Source organism: Phalacrocorax aristotelis, chromosome 9 (assembly GCF_949628215.1).
Source record: "Phalacrocorax aristotelis chromosome 9, bGulAri2.1, whole genome shotgun sequence".
NCBI classification, from domain to species: domain Eukaryota; kingdom Metazoa; phylum Chordata; class Aves; order Suliformes; family Phalacrocoracidae; genus Phalacrocorax; species Phalacrocorax aristotelis.
The window spans coordinates 21455750-21475270 of record NC_134284.1 but is presented as its reverse complement, the minus strand read 5'-3'; the positions used below and the strand labels follow the sequence as shown (position 1 = coordinate 21475270).

Genomic DNA, 19521 nt, shown 5'->3' with positions numbered 1-19521 from the left:
TGAAACTAAACTTGTGCCAAAAATCTCCACTCGGTTACCCTAATTATGCGTACAAGTGCCAGATATTGCCATGTCTCCTTATCAATACAAACAGCAATTTTCAGTTGTCATGAATAAAGACTTCGTCTACATGTATGCAAAGTATTCTATAATATTTTAAACAATATAATCACTTAAATGCTTTAATATTTCTTGTAGGTTTCTTTCTCTGAACGGTGGCAAATGTTTGTGTAGGCCAAGATTCTCCAAATGGCACAGGCTAATGGACCTGCTCAGGAAAATGAATGGGACTAAAGTATTAATCAAAGCAGGCCATGCTTGTTGGGAATTACTGGGAAGTGAAACTGTGCTGTTCCAAGCAGGTGACAAATGCCTGGACATACCTCTGGGTACGTCCCATGAAGGGTCTGTCTAGCCACAAGACATATCATCAGCTCAGATCCAGACAATTCCTTCCTGTTTTGAAAAGTTTTTTGATGAAAAATAAGTTAATAATGCATCATTCCTAGCTAAGAACCTTCATACGCTCCAGGGACAACTGCAACCTCTCGAGGTGGGTGTTGGTCTCTTCTCCCAGGTCACTAGCAATAGAACAAGAGGAAGTGGCTTCAAGCTGCATCAGGGGAGGTTTAGATTGGATATTAGGAAGAATTTCTTTACTGCAAGAGTGGTCAGGCATTGGAACAGGCTGCCCAGAGAGGTGGTGGAGTCACCATCCCTGGAGGTATTTAAAAGATGTGTAGATGTTAAGGAGACATGGGAGTGTTGGGTTGATGGCTGGACTTGATGATCCTAGAGGTCTTTTCCAACCTTAATGGTTCTATGATTCTTTGATTCTGTGATTCTGTGTGCTTGCTTCGTGCAAGCACAGTCACTGGAGTGCAATTGGCACCTGCTCCCACCCCAGCACTAAGCTCAGCTCAACAAGGCAATTCCTGCTCTGGTGTGCCCACAAAATCCACAGCACCATCTCATGGGTTGCTTGGATTAGACCAAGGACAGACATCTGCCGGAATGAGATTTATTTTGCCTTTTTTTAAATTAAAGATGAGAGCACACTACTATGCCTAAGTTTTCCAGCTGTTGGGACAACGATGCATGGGACAGGCCTGCCAGTCTGTTCGGACTTCCTGAGGGTGCGTGGTCTTTCCACTGTTTTTCCACAACCGTACTAGAAGTTTTCCTGTGCCAAGAGTGCAAGAACAGTCCTGTTTGCTAGGTAAGAAGTGTCCATGGTTTGTCTGTTCAGGGGACAATGCTCTTACAAACAGTTCATATCTACAAGTACTTATTCATAAACCCATGTTTCACATTCAGAAGGTGAGAATTACTTCTCATTATTTCACTGCAAGCTGTTCCTAAGGCTGTGCTACACATCAGATATGATGACTGCTGCAGGAGATCCTCACATACATCCAGGAGCAGGATCAGTTCCCTCTTTGGTACAGCTCATCATCCTCTGCCTCTCTCCGTTTGTTGACAGGCCAACCAGAAGCACTCTCAACCTGAGGGAAACGGTAAATCCTTCAGAACACTCTATACTTGGCACTACAAAACTGACTGTTTACCTTTGATAGATTCATTACAGTGGGTCAGTAAAGTGTGTTCACATCAACAAAAGAAGGTGGCTATTAAGGTGTATTTCCACAGTGGTTAATCTGTTACTAATTAAAAACCTTCAGCTGGAGTGGTTAACACTGCCAGCATTGATTATAGTGAGTTCTACATAACCAGACACAACTTTGTCTTTACCCTTGTGTGTAATTCCTACTCAAGCAGTAGTCTGGGGAAGAAGAGAGAAAAAGTGTGTATGTGAGGATCACCTTCACAAACATCTCCCTCCATTTACAGCTTTCCCAAGATCCACACCCCAGTTATGGACAGCTCATAGCCCCTCTGATCTCCCCCGGTCTTTCTCAGCCCCTGCAAAGGGGCAGAGGAGACCGCAAGTTTCTAAGAGAAAACAAGCCAACATTAAAAAAAAAGAAAAAAGCAATAAATTTTCAGAGCATTGGAAAAGGATAAAAAGTATATTTAAAAAAAAAAAAAAACAGAGACAAAAAGAATTAGAGAATTATAGGCCACTCAGCTCAACCCCAGTTCTTGGAAAAATGCTGGAAATATTAGTAAAGCACCTAGGAAAAAAAAAACCAACCAAGATTATAAATAGCAAGAAAAAAAACAAGATGACAAAATAAAAATGGTTTTGTCAAAAACCAACCACATCAGACCAACCTAATCCCCTCCAGTGGCGGGGTAACAAGCCTTGTCATTAGGAAATAGTTGAGCTAAAGTACAGCTTAGCTAAGCAACAGCTAGGTTATAGTTAGGTTTAGTAAGGCGTTGTTGTCTTACACGACATATTCTTACATAAGGTACAGAAATATGCACAAGATTGGTGCAAGATTGGAAACCATTTACAAAGGTTTTAGTCATCCAGCATTAAGGAGAAATTGGGCTTTCCCAGAGGTGCGCTCTGAGTGTAGGTTGATGCAATATTTTCATTATCAGTGGTGTAGAGACACTAGGTGTGGCAGGAGGGGGAGGCAGAACGCAGCCCTGGGGCTGCAGGATGCAGCAGCCAGGTAGAGGAACAGGGGGGCTCCACTTTTGCCTCTAGAGAAATGTGATGTCAAATCAGTGTCAGCTGAGCAGGACTCCAGCAGACCTGTCTCTGGCCAAAAAACTGAGTGCGGCCATGTTTGTCCTGGCATTTCCTAACTGCAGGAATTTCCAGCTAATGTGTCCTGCCGAGGCACCTGGCATGTGCCAGCCCATCCAAGAGTCCTAAGATTCTATCACCTGAAGTACCCGTACTACCTGTTTCTAGGCTAAGTACATGATAATCACTACAGATAGTGGATGGGACAAAAAAAAAAAAAGAAAAGATATTCTGGGGGAAGAGAAGACAATGAAAATGCTGGAGCAATCAGCCTAACACACAGGTGATGATAGACTTATGGGGTCTAAAATCAAGCCAAAGAATAAGCTAGTTTTCAGTCTGCTGGGACACGTATTTCTGTAAGCGGCCAGTCTCCAATTTCCTAGCCATTTCAGGGAGATCTAAAGGCATCTTGGCGGTGGTGATGTGCTTTGAAGGAGGAATTTGAAAGAATAAAGTGTTTCCACAGAGCATGTGCAGATGTTGGCACCCCCTGGGCAGCTTCCATGGTTTAAATCTCTTATGGATCATCTGTCACAGCACGGGGCAAGAGGCATGCAGACATTTGAAACCTGCAGAAACCTAGGGCTGTTCTTTGGTGGAAGAACCAACCATTATCAAAATAAAGATCTAACACTGAGCATGTTCATACCACATAATTTTAGAGCATAGAAGCAACAGATTCACTGAATCTTCCTCTTCCCTATGGTTCTCCAGAGAGAACAATTGCAAACAGACTGAGAGAGGAATGAAATTTGCCCAGATAAGAGGTAGATAACTGCCAACATTTGTTCTCAGACCCACCCACATATATTGTTTATTCATGGCACAAGAAAGCAGAACATAATTCTCTGCAGATAATAAAAAACACCAATGTACAAAACAAATTAGCATGCATCTGAAAATTTTTGACTCTGTTCTTCTGTGCTAAAGGATTCTGTCAATAATCAGAGACAGCTCTCCCCACAACAATGACCTAAGGTCAGCTTTGGAGATGCTTTAACTTGTCCTGAGGCTAGACAGCAAAGAATCAGACCTGTTGAGACACCCACAGTCATGCTTCTTGCATCTCTAATGAAGCAAATGGAGTTAAATCTCACCTGCTTGAATGCCCCACTAAGGACACATCTGAAAAATTACCATCTTGATGGAGATATGCGAAAGAAAATGACAGTATCAAGTGTTTCTTTGGCAGCAACTTCTGATTTTGAAATAGCCCATTCAAGTTTGCCTGTTCCAAGGTTCACCATTTTCCTTCTCCCTTCCCATGTAGGCTTTTAAAAAGCATACCACCAAGAGGTCTTAATTACAGGCAGATCTGGAGAAATCAAGGCAGCTACACGGATCCCTACTGAGATCACAATCAGTGCTGGAAACTTTTGAAGTCTCTGAGGAGAAAAGCACAGTCCTGTTCAGTGCTGCAAGCCTGAGCCAGGGCGGCATCACAGAGGGGTGTGTACCACCTGCCATGGCTGTGGCGTGCTGGGAGCACGGCAGATGGTCCACCAGATTTGTTTGTTCCCAGTGTGCATATTGTGTTCTGCTCTCTGGCAGAGCCTGTGTCTGGGCAGCCAGGAGGGAGGCTGTCTGCTTGCCTTGTGCTGGCTCTGCTGGGGCATGCCAGAAGATGAAGGAGACGACATTTTCTGTGGGCTAAGTGTTTCAGGAAAAGCCTCTTGAGTCATGTAGTGAAAAGCAAAGGGAGGTTTCTCTGCAGGGTGAGGTGCAAACCTGCAGTGTGAGTGGAGACAGGGACCCCTGAGACCATGGTTTCACAGTCATTTTTATTAGAAAAGCAGAATAACTTAGGTTGTAAGGCACTTCTGGAGGTCATCCAATCCCACCACCTGCTCACAGTAGCATGAGCCTGGAATCTAGCTCAGGTTGGTCAGGACAGTGTCCAGCCAGGTTTTGGATGCCTTCAAGGACAGCAATTCCACAACCTCACAGGGTGACCTGCCCTTGTATTTCACCTTCCTGTGAACATTACTTTCCTTATATCTCATTTGCATTTACCTTGCTGCAGCTTGTGTCCCCTGCCTTGCACACTACCACTGTGCACCTCTGGCTCCATCTTCTCTCTAATGCAGCCCATTACATAGGGGAGGACAGCAAGTACGGCCTCTCCCCTTGCCTTCTCTTCTTGAGGCTGAACAAGCTCACGTCTCCCAGCCTCTCCCCACTCGTCCTGGTTTCCAGCTCCCAACTCTCCTGGAGAGATGGGAGGGACACAGGAAGACGTGACACCTCTGGCAGCAGCATCCTGCACTTTGGTCAGGTTAAAGCAATTGTGAAACCACAGCCTGAGAAGAGGAAGAAGAGGACACAAAGCCAAATTTCAGAAATGATGGAAAGTAAGAGTCTCCTTGGGACCCAGTGGGTCTTTATTGAATCACAGAAAGAAACTGATGCTAGAGTGAAAGCAAGGGTAGTGACTCACTGCGGTGGATCAGGGACAGTGTCCTATGTCCTATGTGTGCATTCCCTCATCAGGGCTGGAATTAATGTCTGAGCTAGAAGCTCCCCCTTGGAGTGAGCCCAGACCTACTGTGTGGTGCTGGCAGGGGGCAAGACCAGTGTACAGGATGAAATCAAGGAAGAAGCAACTCAAAGGTGAAGATCTGCCATATCTTCACTTGGAAGGACCGGAGCAGACACTTGACACAGTTGTACCTGATCTCTATTGACATTGTGGGAAACTTGTTCCAGGAAGTCACTGCTGAACTGTTTATGTAACTACAAGTGCATTTCCCCTTGAAACACAGCGGGAACCTGAGCTCCACAAATTAAACATAGCCTGGCAGCAGAGAGAGAGATACAGCCTTCACCAGCTCCACGCTGACATTTAATCTCAGCACTATTGTAGGAGGGACTCCTGTGCTTTCTGTACTCCAGAGGGCATCATCAGAACCGCAACACATCATGGTTTAAAATGGCTTTCAGGGTAATTAGTTAAATATTTAAAAAAGATGAAAGTGTTTTTCTGCCCAGAGAAGAAAGCATAGAGTTCTTCTAATCTATATAATTCTTTTTGGATTACAGCCAGCCTGTTTCCAAGGGAATTTATGCTGGATGACTCTTGTTAATGTTGTCAATTTACTGAATATGAAATAGTATTATTAAGATCTTGTAATAATAATAATAACTTTAATAGCCCCAAAGTAACCGGAGGTTCAAAGTAATAAGGCACCTAATGTTCCAGACCAAAACGAGCAAATGGAAGGATTCCTAACAGCACTGTTGCTAACAAGCTGTCTTTCAAAATATCAGAGAAGTGGCTACATAAGCCTGCTGCCTGCACTAAAAAAGCCGCAAGTTCACATGCAACATATTCTGCTATCAAATATTAAAACAGAGTCTCTGCAAACTGCAGGATAGTTTACATGATTGAATGAAACTGTTGTATACATGAGGGAAAAGAAATTTGGTATCACATTGCATATAATATTGGAGACTGATATGAATTAGATTTTATTTCATTCACTTTCCCTCTTGTACTCCCATAGAAACTTCAGCAGGTAAAGGGCACTTTCAGTTGCAAAACTAAACTGCTTTTAAATGAAGTCATGTTAAGTCAATTGTTTTTTTCTTCACTTTTCTCAGTAACTGGACTCATAGCTGCACTTTTTTTCTTTAACTTTGTTATCATTTGTCTCTTGGTGCACCTATTATTCATCTTCAGTCTGTACATGTTCTAAGTAAGGCTCTGTAACTTCAGAGGCTGTTGTCATTTGTTACTTTAAAGAGGAAGAGGCTGCATGTGCCCAGCTGCTATTTTACCACCTGGTAAACAATTCAAACACATGTCCTAGCAGCCTGGATCAAAACACATACTGAACTGGTCTGCTTACCTTCGCATGGATGAAAGGCACTTGCAGAGAAAAAGAGAGGAGAAGACAGAAAAGAAAGTATTTGCAGCAGCTCTGACAGCCCTACATGCATGGAACACTCCACACTGCACCTACTGGTGGTTTTGCGTGTGCAAGTGTGCATGCTGAAAAACAGAGGAAAATAAATTATTCCGTTTGCTCCTAAGCCCTGAGGAATGGTCCAGAAGAACCCACCAAAACAGTTACCCCATTACTGTAAAGCTTTTCTTTCTGAAAGATTCGTCCCTTAAAGTACACTACAAGAAAAGACATTTTCTCTACAAGAAAGACATTGAGGTGCTGGAGTGTGTCCAAAGAAGAGCAACGAAGCTGGTGAAGGGTCTAGAGCACAAGTCTTATGAGGAGCAGCTGAGGGAACTGGGGTTGTTCAGCCTGGAGAAGAGGAGCCTGAGAGGAGACCTTATTGTTATCTACAACTACCTGGAAGGAGACTGTAGCAAGGTGGGGGCTGGTCTCCTCTCCCAAGTAACGAGTGATAGGATGAGAGGAAATGGCTTCAAGTTCCACCAGGGGAGGTTTAGGTTGGATATTAGGAAAAATTTCTTCATAGAAATGGTTATCCAGCATTGGAACAGGCTGCCCAGGGAAGTGGTTGAGTCACCATCCCTGGAGTTATTTAACAGATATGTAGTTGTGGTACTTTGGGACATGATTTAGTGTTAGGCTTACGGTTGGCCTTCATGATCCTAGAGGTCTTTTCCAACCTAAATGATTCTATGATTCTCTGAATTATAGAACCTTTTCTCCTGCAATCCCTTATTTCTCAAGAGGACGCTCCTCCTGGGTGGAAGGTGTTCAGCTGGACACTGACCTGTGAACTTTTTCCATCCCTTAATTTTACCCACATTAGCACAGCCCCTGTGGTTGCCCCTCCACAGGTGCTGCAGGAGAACAGCCTCCTGCATAGAGCTTAGCTTTAAGGAGGGATCATGTAAACCACAGGTGGCCTAACCACATATGTCCATCTCTATGTGAGAGCATGCTCTGGTGTACCAGCCTGACACCACCTTGCTTGTATTTCAGCAGTACCTGCACCCTGTGCCAGCCCATGCTTGCAGAGCACAGGGCGACAGTTTATCCTTCAATCCATTGCTGTGTGAGGTACCAGGTGACACCAATCTGGCCAGGGCATGCGGGGTACCATTGACTCCTGAGTGCCCATCTCTGCCATCATGTCACCATCCCTATAGCAACCCTCAGCCACTACAAACATCAGTACTACTGCTTTAATTTTAAGTGTACTAGTGATGTCCCCAGAAATTGGCCCTTATTAATGGCAATGTAGATAATTAAAAAATAGTGGAATAAAAGCTATTAAAAGTCTGGTGTAGAGGAAGCAAAATATCTCTGTGCAAAATACTAAGATGAGATCTGGCTGCAGCATGCATCCAGCTATCTTTTCCTTAGGCTCTTGTCTAGTATTATGCATGCGTTTAATTTTGCTCATTTCACTACTTCTAGTGTATGAATTCATGCAATTTACGGAAGTTAATGATGCATGTGAAATATTTGCTAGAGTGAGGGGCTGAATTCCCAGCAGGAGGCTCTGCAGAAATGCAAGAGGACTCTTATGACTGTTGTAAGCAAAGGCAGGGTTCTGCCATGCATATACAGCAAAAATCAGGTGCCTCCCCCCAAAAATTGTCTTCACTGTTTACTCTGCACCATACCTAAAGTAATAACACTTGTCTGCCCTGGTTAATGTTTTCTAGAGGACACTTTGCTTTCATAATGCTATCTAACAGTATAAATAAGAGAGGGAGCTGCAGGGTAGTCCTAGTGAAGACAGCAGGGTCCTTGGAAGCCACTGTAAGTAGTGATTTTTTTGGTTCCTATAGAGACTTCAAAAGTGTATCCACTTGCTGCATGCAATTGATTTTAAGTCTTTCCTAGGGTTGTATCTTGTACTGAAATCTGTCTTAGCAACTGTTCCAGTGATAAAGAGGCTTTTATTGAGTCAGCTGGATATAAAGGGCATAGGCATCACAATTTAGGCATGGAGTTGCCTGCATGTTGTTGGGTGGCTGGTAGGACAAGTAAGAATCTAAAAGCCAGAGTGGAGTGTCTAGTCGCCTTGCAGGAAAGTAAGGCAATCTCTGGAGCCAGCAAATCCTAAGCTCCTAAAAATAGGTCTTTCCCAGATGTACCTCCTGCTAGAGAAAATAGGCTTTGCTCTATTAAAAACCTGAGTGCTTTGAGGTTTTTTTTAATGTATTGTTGACCCTTTTTAAGTAGTTCTGCTGATTTTTATATTCAAGGTCTACAAGAAATATCTTTGCTTAGGGAATGGGATATCTAAGGTCTGCTTCTCTTTTAGATGAGAAATCTTACAACTGCTTTAATCAGATTACAGGATCACTGAGAGGGAAGGAGAGAAAATGTTGTTCTCCACATGCTTGGGGGAGTTACGATCACAATGAAGCCAACATGTTCATGGAGCTAGAGACTGAGCAGTGGTCAGGTACACACTGGAAAGTAGAAACTGGGAACCTGGTTCAGTCTGTTCTTGGGACTGCTGCTGCTTTCCATAAAGAAGCAAATCTCCTCTGTCCCATCTGGCTGCCCTATCCACTGCACTCGTTCTTTTTTATCTTCTTTTTTTATCCTCTGACCTCAGTGATGCTTCATCCCTGAATAGGTGCAGCAACTCAGGTTCAACATCAAATACTGATGGTGACCTGGTAGAAGAGTGAGAGCATCTGTTCACCCATTTCCAGGTAAAAGGAAGCCCAGAAGTGGGTGATGCCACTCTTGGAGAGTGCGCTTCCCCAGTGAGTTCTGCAATGCTAAGCTGTCTTACAGAAGATAGATGACTCTGGGAACAGCTCTGTGAACAGTCACATACATTTCTAAAGGGCAGTGCAAACTTCACTTCCATGTTTCTGCTGCAAAAAGTATTACTTTTAATGAAATACTCATAGCAGTTGTTTTCTCTGCAGAATCCAATGTCCTTGGCTTGTGCTTGCAGTCTTGTCAGGGGCCTCAGGCAGAGGCATCAAAACCGAATCACAAGAGAAGTAAATGTCTAGCTGATCAGTCTGGGAAAGCTCCTGAGCATGTCCAGGCACTTACAGTGACGTATGCAGAGAGCTTTCAGACCAGCCAGGAAAGCACGTGTGAGTTTGTGGTGCTCTTGTGAGTAGGCAGTCCTGGAGAGTAGGCTTCTGTGGTCTTTTTCTCACACACAGGTGGGACTAGTCAAGCCTTTCTTTTGTGACTTTCTTGTGTGCTTGGGTGATTTTTTGGGTATAGCTGTGAATAGCTGAGATTAGTTGAGCAGACACCAGTGGCGGAGGTGCAGCCATGTCTTGATGTGCTTGGTGCCCTCACAGTGCAGCTTTCAGGAAACAGATTTCTTAGATTGCCTCATTTAGAAGCAGTCGGGAGGGAAGCAGCACCATCTGGTGAGCAAACAGCTTTTCTATTTCATGCCTGCATAAGTTTTTGAGCACTGCAAATTTTCATGTTGTCTAAAATGAGATTATCAGTGATGACCTCTTATGGGAGTAGCACGGGATGAATTTCATCTCCTGGACTATTGCACGGGACTCTAAAGGCAGAAAATTTTATTCAGAATTGTGTCTCCAAATTGCAGAGATAAAAATCAGCCCTAAAGTGACAAATTAGCTACGTCCACAAAGAAGCAAGTTCTGTCAGTCAGGAAACTTAGTCCAGCTCACTTCCAGCTCTTCTGGTGGAATTATTCTAGGGTGACTTCAGCTCATTCCAGTTTTCTCCATTTTCTTTCTAGGATATCCTGTCCAAAATAAGCACTGCCATTCTGGGTTGCATGGTAGGGAAGATTGTGTTATAGGGAAGAGGTAATATATTCAACAAGTGTTATCACCAAATCTATTACAGATAAATTGCTCAAAGGAACACTTTCCTCCAGGTGTTGGAATGCTTTTGTGCCATTGTCTGGTTTGTTTGAAGGCTCTTCATGAAAGCAACATTTTCTTGAATACCACAAATATATTATCATTGCATAACATAGCCAAAGAGAAGAAAAGGGGCAGAGAGGCAAATGGGTTTCCTTCCAGGCTATCAAACAAGTCAGTGGCACTTTAGAATTAAAATTGAAGAGTTTTTCACTATTACTCCCATGGTTATGGACAAACTGTTTTTCTAGAGATTATATGAGTAAAGGTCTTAAAATAGGAAGCTTCCTGAAAAAATAGCCACTTCAGATAGGGGACTGATTCCCTATGGGCTTTTTAGCAGAGGTTTTCAGCTCTTTCCTCTTTGATACATTGTTAGCAAGTATGCTTGATAGGAAAATCCCTCAATCATTAAGGCCACATGAGAATCTGCATCTCCTACTTCATACCGAAAGGGTCTCTGTAGTCAGTTTATCACTGGCTGATCACTTGCTAACCTAGAAACCACAATAATATCAAATGGAATAGTAAATATTAAGTATGAAGTAACAATTTCCAATCATATTCTAAAGGTTTACAGGATGCAAATTATACTATAAAAGTACCTTTACATTTCAAAGAAGGGCCTAATAGAGTGGGCCACTTGTATGTTCAAGGCTTAAACAATAAAAGACCTCTACATACTGCAGCTTCTGAGTCTTTTATAATCTTATGATTTTAAAATCAACTATTATCAAGGTTTTTGTGAGGGCTGACTCATGAGTCTTGACTGTTTGTGATTGGCCAGTACTGAAGAACAGATGGATGATTCAGATTCAGATTGTATTTAATTGTCTGTGAATTCAGAGCTGTAATAGAGTGAAATTAATTCCATGAAAGTACATAAATTAACCACAAAATGCAAACATGTCATAACTACATAGAGCAAAAATATCAGACTAGGAAAAAATCCTTCAGAATACTGTAACTGATATTTTACAGAACCCGTGGAGCAAAACCATGTTATATCCATTATCCATAATTTTGAGGCCAATTCAGTTAAATTCCATGTCTACTTTGCATTCCAAATAAATAGAAATTGGCAGTTCAATGTGTGCATAGAAAAGTCCATCTATCTGCTGTGTTTTGTAATAAATATTAAATGTGATGAGATAGGAAACAGGTGGTGACTTATATTTAAAATGAAATGTTTCATTCTTTGGTATTCATGTTATTCTTAACAAATTATGACTGCAGCGGACTAAATAGTTCACAGTAAATAATTTATCCAGAGGCAGCTGGATATATCCAGAACCTGCTGGATATATGGAAATACATTAGGCTTAGCTATGATGCTTTTCTTTGGGAGTTGACTTCTTTTCAAAGTCTGACTAATACCTTGGCTCACCGATATCTGATTTTAAATATTCAGAACTGGAGTTCTTATGTTGAGTTACAAGTAGCTAGATATATTGAGAAGTACCATTTCAATGTCAAAATCAGAAGAGAAGGCCAAACTATAATTTAAAACCACTGTGCACAGTAACTGAATATTTTGTTACCAAGAACGCTTTTGGTTCTTCTATTCATCAATAACACAGGAAGTGTTACCGCAAACAGGCCTGTGTTTTAAAAATACTTATATCAAACACTTAAGTGTTTGAATATTTGATTATAGCTCAGAAATGTTTTGTCATTCTTATGCAGGTCTAACTATAACTGGATATTCAACTACTAATGCAAATTGCTCCCTCCGATGTTATGGAGAAAGAAGGACTATGAGCATAACACTTTCTGACGACAGTCTCTCAAGGTGAATCATGCCAGCACAGAAAGGGGCAGTTGGTTTAATATGCCTCCCCTCGCACAAGTTTTAGTACATCTGGCTCATTATCTCCTCAAACTCTTTGCAACTCTTTCACCATCTCTTTGCCCTAGATTCCTCCTCAGAAATGAGGCCCACTGGGACATTCACATCCACATTTCCAAGGTCCTTTTGTAAGAGCTTACACAGTACAGAGTGTCAGCTCTGCAAAGGCATAAAAGGTTAAGATAAATGTATTGCCCTTTGACTAGTAGAGCATCTGATATAAATAAGGCCTTGTTTTTGTTAATGACATTGACTCTTGCTGTGCTGAAAATGAACCCACTCCAAAGGTTTGTTTTGTCTATTAAGAGACTTCAGGTTCTTATTTAAAGCATTACATCATTTTTATTCAGAAAGAAAGAGCACCTATTCCTTAGACACATAGGGCTTTATATTCAGTTTGCTACTGAAAAACAGCTGCCACCATTTGTCCTCTCTTGAAATATGGTGCCTTATCAATCTGACCAAAAATTTATTTAAAATCTCCTTCATGCCTGTTTGCTCAAATTCCGTTTGTATGTAGCTATTGATTGCTGCCCACATGCATGAATTTCCTCTTTCTTCCTTTACTCACAAAACACCCAGACTTCTGTGATGTGCTTTCCAGGAATTACCTTAGACCATTAGTGTTAAAAGCACAGTAGTATTGCAGCTCCCCAGTGCTTAGCCACGGTATGTTTTCTCATGGGATATGCTCCATTCTCCGGCCTGCTGAGGGTGCTGTGTATTCAGCTAATCCATGCTGAATTTTGCCTTTGCAGGTATTTAGGGTGAGGGCGGCAGAAAGAGTTGGCAGACACTTGCCAGGAGACCTGGGAAAATAATAATAAAAAAAAATATCTGGCAAGAGTTGGAGAACATGGAAACTGAGGACAAAAGAAAGACATAAAATTTCTTATTCAGTGGGAATGGCAGAAAATCTATTTCTAGTTAATTAATTTACTTACCTTAGTAATAGCATCTCCTTTTTTCCATAGGATTTTAATACAAGAAGATGAAGATGACATTCTACATAAGTTTGCTACTGGCTGGGCTTCATACTGTTGCCCGTGGTCAGCTCCCAACCACACACCCCAATGGACATAATCCAAATGAACCTACACACCATATACATCATGGAAGTGAAGCAATCGCTTGCCTCAAACTAGTGCCAAACAATGCTGACTTTGCATTTCAATTTTTTAACAAGATTACACTGGAGGCACCTAATAAGAACATTATCTTCTCTCCTGTAAGCATCTCCATTGCATTTGCGATGCTGGCCCTAGGGGCTAGATCAGCCACTCAGACTCAGATCCTGGAAGGACTCACCTTCAACCTTACAGAGATTCAGGAGAAAGAGATCCATGAAGGCTTCCACAACCTTTTGCACATGCTGAGCCATCCCGGGAGCGGGGTCCAGCTCAACATGGGGAATACCATCTTTCTAACAGAGAAGCTGAAACCTCTAAAAAGGTTTCTAGATGATGCCAAATCTCTGTATCAGCTGGAGGCTTTTACTGCTGACTTTAACAATCCCACAGAGACTGAGAAGCAGATCAATGATTATACAGAGAGGAAAACACATGGGAAAATTACTGATTTGGTCAAGAACATGGATCAACAGACTGTAATGCTTCTGACTAGCTTTGTTTTCTTTAAAGGTAAGTCCTCCAGGATTCACATTCATATCATTCATTCTTATCAACTGATCTAACATCAGCTATCTCATTTGGAAATCGCTCTGGGGGAAATTTCAAATGCTCTTTGCTGGGCCAGAAGAGCCCCTAATGGCATATTGGAGGTGGTGGAGAGGTGGCAGGACCCTGCTCAGCACGGGGAGGTAGCTGGGGCCCACACAGGCTTGGTTCTCTCTGTGGCAGCCACAGGAGATCTGCTCCAAGCCACAGCCTCCTGTGCAGCTTGCTATCATGAGTTTACTGGTAGCTCCAATTGCCCCGTGATCTTCTAATTTTCAGTGAAGGCCCTGAGAAGCATGCATGACCTAATTCTTTTAATGCCTCTCTTTAAAAGTGTGCATGATTCAGTGGTCTAATTTTAGTAAGTACTCAGGTTTTTTTCCTATCACAGTGCTTTATATATATACACTAACATATTTATACATGGAAGAAGCTATTGATGAACAGAAGAGGACATTTTAAAGAACAAAGTGGAAACATGGTGCATTTTTATGCGTTAGATGATGCGCCTTAAGCCTCACACAACAGAGCTCAGATATGAGATCCTACATTAATTTTATCTACAAACTGAGGCTTATGATTAAAGTCAATAGAAATTAAATGCATATGGTATATGAGTACACAGATGATGTCAGTTAAGCCCTTAAACAACAACTTTCAGAAAGGCCACATAGATGACCTGAACAGAAAAGTAATGGTAGGTACAAAGAAAATGCCTAATTAGTTCATTATTGGTATCTGAAAAATAAAGTGAAATTGGAACTTAATACACGCTTTTGGCCAGGTAAAAGATTCTTGCCTTACTGTGATGTACATTTTAAAAAGTTATGTTTGAAAATTCTGAATTTAAAAAATGGATGAATGGGTGAATATTATTACTAGTTGTACATAATTCAATTTGAGAGATAGGACATGGGATATTCAGTTGCATTCTCCTTCTCTATGTCAGGCAACTGGGAAAAGCCATTTAAACCAGAGCATACCAAAGAAAGGGATTTCTTTGTGGATGCCGAAACAACCGTGAAAGTCCCTATGATGCACCAGATGGGCAGATTCGACTTCTATTTTGATGAGGAGCTGTCATGCACTGTGGTACGGCTTCATTATAATGGGACCGCTACTGCATTTCTGGTTCTGCCAGCAAAAGGGAAAATGAAGCAGTTAGAGCAAACTCTGGTCAAGGAAACCATCCAGCAATGGTCAGACCATCTCTTCCAGAGGTAATCTTCTGCCTGTCAGCTGCAGTGGCACCTAGATTTATAGTCTTTTTTGGGAATGCAAAAACTATGAACTTGCTGATTCTGGGAACTGGGTGTGTTATTTTTGGCTTGTGTGCCCTGGCTGTAAAAATCTTGCAGCTGGTTAGTATTTAACTATTCTCTTGTTGATGCCTGAGGGACTTGCTGCTTCCCCCACCAGAGCAGAGACCATCCTGGTGAGCTCTCAGGAGTCCCAAATAGCAAGCCTAGACTGGTGTTTCTAAAACAGTCCATTGGCTGAGTGGGAAGGTGGCAATTCTAAGGCAAATCTCCTATACTGAAGTTTCAGCTAACGTGTTTTACCCCTCATATGTCACTGACACACTGTGACTCAGAAATAGGTCTAAACCTTAAACCATAACTTAAACAGTTTGTAGTAACGCATACATACATAATATGTCCTACACAAATATCTTCCTTACAAGAACCATTGCAGCACAAAGTGGTTGTTAGAACAGGCTAGTGATTAATTGTGGGTGTCCTGATTTTCTGGCATTTTGTTTTTGAAACCATAAAAACCTAATGGGGTTCTGTTACCTCCTACCATTGACACTGACATCAGCTAACACGCTTTACAACCCTGTTTGTCTGGGAGGGAGGAGATCTTAGCACCAGTAGATGAGTAACATCAAGTTAATACATGCCTAATTTACCAAGTTCTGCCCTGATTCACAACTAATAAGGCTGTACAGTTCACACCCATGATTCTTAGTGCATTATTATAGAAATGCCAGCACAGTTAATAAAAACATAATGGGTAGCAAATCGGATATGAGCTAATAACATGATACCTCAAATATGAAAAAGAAAAATGTATAATTCTCAGCAGCAAAATCAGGAAAATCCTTATCTAAATGAATTCTTGGTGCAAGTTCCTTGAAGATCAACATAGGAATAAGTTCTTCATGGGAGGGGCTGTGAGAACCAAATGGCAGCTTCATTTCTTCTATTATGTTGATGCCAGTGCTAATACACTTGGTCCCATCATCTTCCAGAGCACTGGGCAGTATCACATAAAGGCTACAGCAGTGGGGTTTGGATCCTGTCCATTTTTCCACCTAAGCTATATCTGGGCGAGTCAGCAAAATGCTTGAGCTACCTTAAGGGTAATCACTATAGTAGGTGACTTGGAGGCTCTGAGGATCCCTGGACAGTGCCTGAAGAGAAATCCAACAGAATGCATACTAAGCAGGAGCTGCCTACAGATAGCTTACAGTCAAAGACAAACTCAGTCGTGGCCAGCCCACAGGAGGGAGATGATTAGAGGACAGGGTGTGTCCAAAGGCACCAGCAGCCAGGCACAGACCTTCTCTGGAGCCATGCCAAATGCCACAGCTATGCCAAAAACACAGCTTTGCTTTGAAGTGCTGGTGTTTGCCATAATTTTCCCCCAGAAGACTCTGTGTTGTACTTCAGGTCTCTACCTGCTTGAGCAACGTGGGCTGTCACCTCTGCACCTCTTCTTCTCTGGCTATAAAAAGGGGCTCTCATTACTGTCCTCCTTTGCAGAGTGCTCTCAGATTTGCTGAAGAAAAGCACCAGATAGATGATATTATTAATAATAATAATGATAGTGCCTGTATCACCATGAAAAGCACCAGTAACTGAATTGTCGCTCATTGTACACTCAGGGCCGGTCCAGCCCCCTGGGGTTTGTCACTCATGGGAATTACACAGCTTTCTCACCATTGTTTACCTTGGTCAAAGATCCTTCTCACCACCTTCTGTGTTTTTCTTCTACCTAACAGGCTGGTGAACCTCTACTTCCCCAAATTTTCTATTTCCGGGAGCTATGAAATAAAAAACATCCTTAGCAAGATGGGAATTGTGGATGTGTTCACAGACCAGGCAGATCTCTCTGGCATCACCGGCACCCTGGAGCTGAAGCTTTCTAAAGTAAGTCTGTGGCTGTCAGCCCTTTCCTTTCTTTCATGAACATGCAGGAAAACCACTCTGTGGTAGCATCCAGAAACACCAGCTAAATACAGCTCCCAGCTTCCCAGCTTGCCTGCAGCTGGGCTCACCCTGGCCTCAGGCTGCAAGCTTACAAGAGGCTTTTGGCCCTCAGTTACAGTGGTAATCAGATTAGTTTGCTGCACATATGTTTTTTCTGACTCCTATCAGCTGATATCTCTTGGGGGAGTATCTGGAACATGAGAGGAACGTCAACCTCCAGTTCCTTGAGGAGAGCAACTAATGGTCCTGGCCATACCTCAGACTGTCCTCCCACCCTGGAGACTCAGTTTTGGAGGTGCAGACAAGCTCTTACAATTGGAGCCATCATCCTTCATCCAGTGTTTGGGACAGGAAAAATAGCCTGGGAGTTTTTTTTTTGAGGACATTTGTGTAGCTCCATCCTGGTCCTCATTTAAAGCAGCCACGACTACAACACCACAGCTCACATCTCTGCTGCCCCTGCTCGCTTCTCAGTGGACGCTCCAAAGCAGGGTGGCTTGAAAAGGGTCTGATTCATTTCTCAGGTGGCTGTTGGTGCCCAGAATGACTGTCTGTTTTCTTTGTTCCTAGGTTGTTCATAAGGCTGCTCTGGATGTTGATGAGAGAGGTACTGAGGCAGCAACAGCAACTGCTGGTGAAATGACAATGTCTCTTCCTGCAACCATTGAATTCAACCATCCCTTCCTTATGCTGATTTTTGACAGAGATACAAACAGTACGCTCTTCATAGGAAAAATAGTTAACCCGACTATTACTAGCTTAAGTGACATATGAATTCTGCTTGCTATTACTCATTAAAGACGATGTGAAACTGCATGGTATGATTTATTTCCATTTGTGCCAGCTTAGTGTATGGTTCCTTTTTAGCAAGAGTTTTTATTCTTTGCCATTATAAAAAACTACTGGTATTGACCATGACAATTCCTTGAAAGGAAGCAAGGAAAATGTTTTAAATTCATCTAGCTAAGAATGCCTTTTTTACTTGACTGAAAGCCAAGGAAAAACCTAAGATTTGCCAGCATTAAGAGACATTGGTATTATAATGGAAGACTCCTGCTTAATAGATGGTTGTCAGCCAGAATAGCGGATAAAATGATTAACACACTTGCAAACAAAGCAGAAGTGGTTGTAATTTACCATAAGTAAGTAAACAAGAGTTGAGAAGAGTTGGATCAACAATGCAGGGTCATGGGAGACTGAAACTTCTAATGAAGACAGTACTGGGAATGTGAAAAGCTCTCTTCAACAGAGAAAGAAATCTCCTTTCTCCACCAGAAAGATTTTATCACTTTTAACATTAACCTAGCAGCAATATTCCTGAGTTTCTTGCAGCTCAAAACATAGCAGGAGGAACAAATCTGCTCTTGAACCTGAAGACTTTTAACCATGTATTGCCAATTCGACAGACTTAGATAGCCCATGTGAGTAGCTGACTTCTCATACACGTATCCACCAGTGATCAGAAGAAGGATGTACTGGATAGGCAGGTGAGGTATGTTGATGGCAATTACACAAGCATACTGTCAGCTGAGATTTGTGGAAAATGTGTAATGAGGGTCTAGAAAATTGTAGATATTTCAAGTGCTGTCCTTTTACAGCGAACAAAGTAGACAGGGAGCACCCAATAAGCAGATCTCCTGACCCAGGGGGTGGTAGCAGGCACCCAGGTAGGACATAGGACAGCTCGAGGGCTGGCTGCTAACCACTTTCAACAGACCTGTCTTGGCAACAGGTACCAGAAAGAGGACACTTGGCCCTTTCTTCCCTACAGTTGTGTTTTTTGGAAGGAGATGAAATGGGGTCATGGCATCAGGAATTGTGTCGGGAGAAGTCAAATGGCTTGGGAAGATAACACAGCCTCAGCAAGGTCTTGTGTGCCCTCTGTGAAATTAAAAGCAAGTGTAATTTTATCAGTTTGGTGCAAAGCACTGCCTCCCCTTTCACAGTCAAAAGGAAAGCCCCCTTTCTGCTCTGTGCGCCTAGTAAAAAGCTCCTGTTAACCCTCACGCATGATGTTTGACGGTGTTTTTTGACTAGACACAGTCTCCATACAGACAAATGTATGAACAAATTACAAGCATCAACAGCAGGAATGCCAGTGAAAGAGATGCACATGCTCTACATTATCCTCCTGGCTCCTTCCTGCACTCACCTCCATCTGTTTAGGTGGCTTTGTGGCCCGACGTCCATACAGCGATAATTCATAAGGTACCTAATCTGACTGTACAGGTTTCTTGTCTACCTGAAATATGACTGCACATTGCAGCATTGATAACGTCAGTCTTAGCCGTTATCACTCCTACTGTTAACTGCTGTTAAAGAATGGGCATTCAGCAAAGCAACAGTAAAAC

The 19521-nt window shown here is 42.4% G+C and overlaps 1 protein-coding gene across 3 annotated transcripts; it reads left to right on the top strand.

Annotated features, from left to right (window-relative positions):
- The first annotated feature begins 8294 nt into the window (after window positions 1-8294).
- On the top strand, window positions 8295-17986 carry LOC142061999 (alpha-1-antitrypsin-like). 3 transcript variants are annotated; one of them, XM_075103806.1, is made up of 6 exons: window positions 8308-8361; window positions 8899-9013; window positions 13254-13919; window positions 14905-15175; window positions 16963-17110; window positions 17741-17986. In XM_075103806.1, the coding sequence occupies exons 3-6, from the start codon at window positions 13271-13273 to the stop codon at window positions 17942-17944; spliced, it is 1272 nt and encodes a 423-aa protein (XP_074959907.1). In that variant the 5' UTR covers window positions 8308-8361; window positions 8899-9013; window positions 13254-13270; the 3' UTR covers window positions 17945-17986. The 3 variants fall into 3 exon arrangements, with proteins under 3 accessions (XP_074959906.1, XP_074959907.1, XP_074959908.1); XM_075103805.1 differs by lacking the exon at window positions 8899-9013 and having other exon boundaries at window positions 8295-8361; XM_075103807.1 differs by lacking the exons at window positions 8308-8361; window positions 8899-9013 and adding an exon at window positions 9041-9269.
- Window positions 17987-19521: the final 1535 nt, after the last annotated feature.

What these genes read in the sequence shown, in the direction of transcription:
- LOC142061999 (XM_075103805.1), top strand. Translation starts at nt 13,271, where the DNA reads ATGAAGATGACATTCTACATAAGTTTGCTACTGGCTGGGCTTCATACT. An exon ending in TAGCTTTGTTTTCTTTAAAG is followed by an intron (nt 13,920 to 14,904) that starts GTAAGTCCTCCA and finishes TCTCTATGTCAG; the next exon opens with GCAACTGGGAAAAGCCATTT. An exon ending in TGGAGCTGAAGCTTTCTAAA is followed by an intron (nt 17,111 to 17,740) that starts GTAAGTCTGTGG and finishes CTTTGTTCCTAG; the next exon opens with GTTGTTCATAAGGCTGCTCT.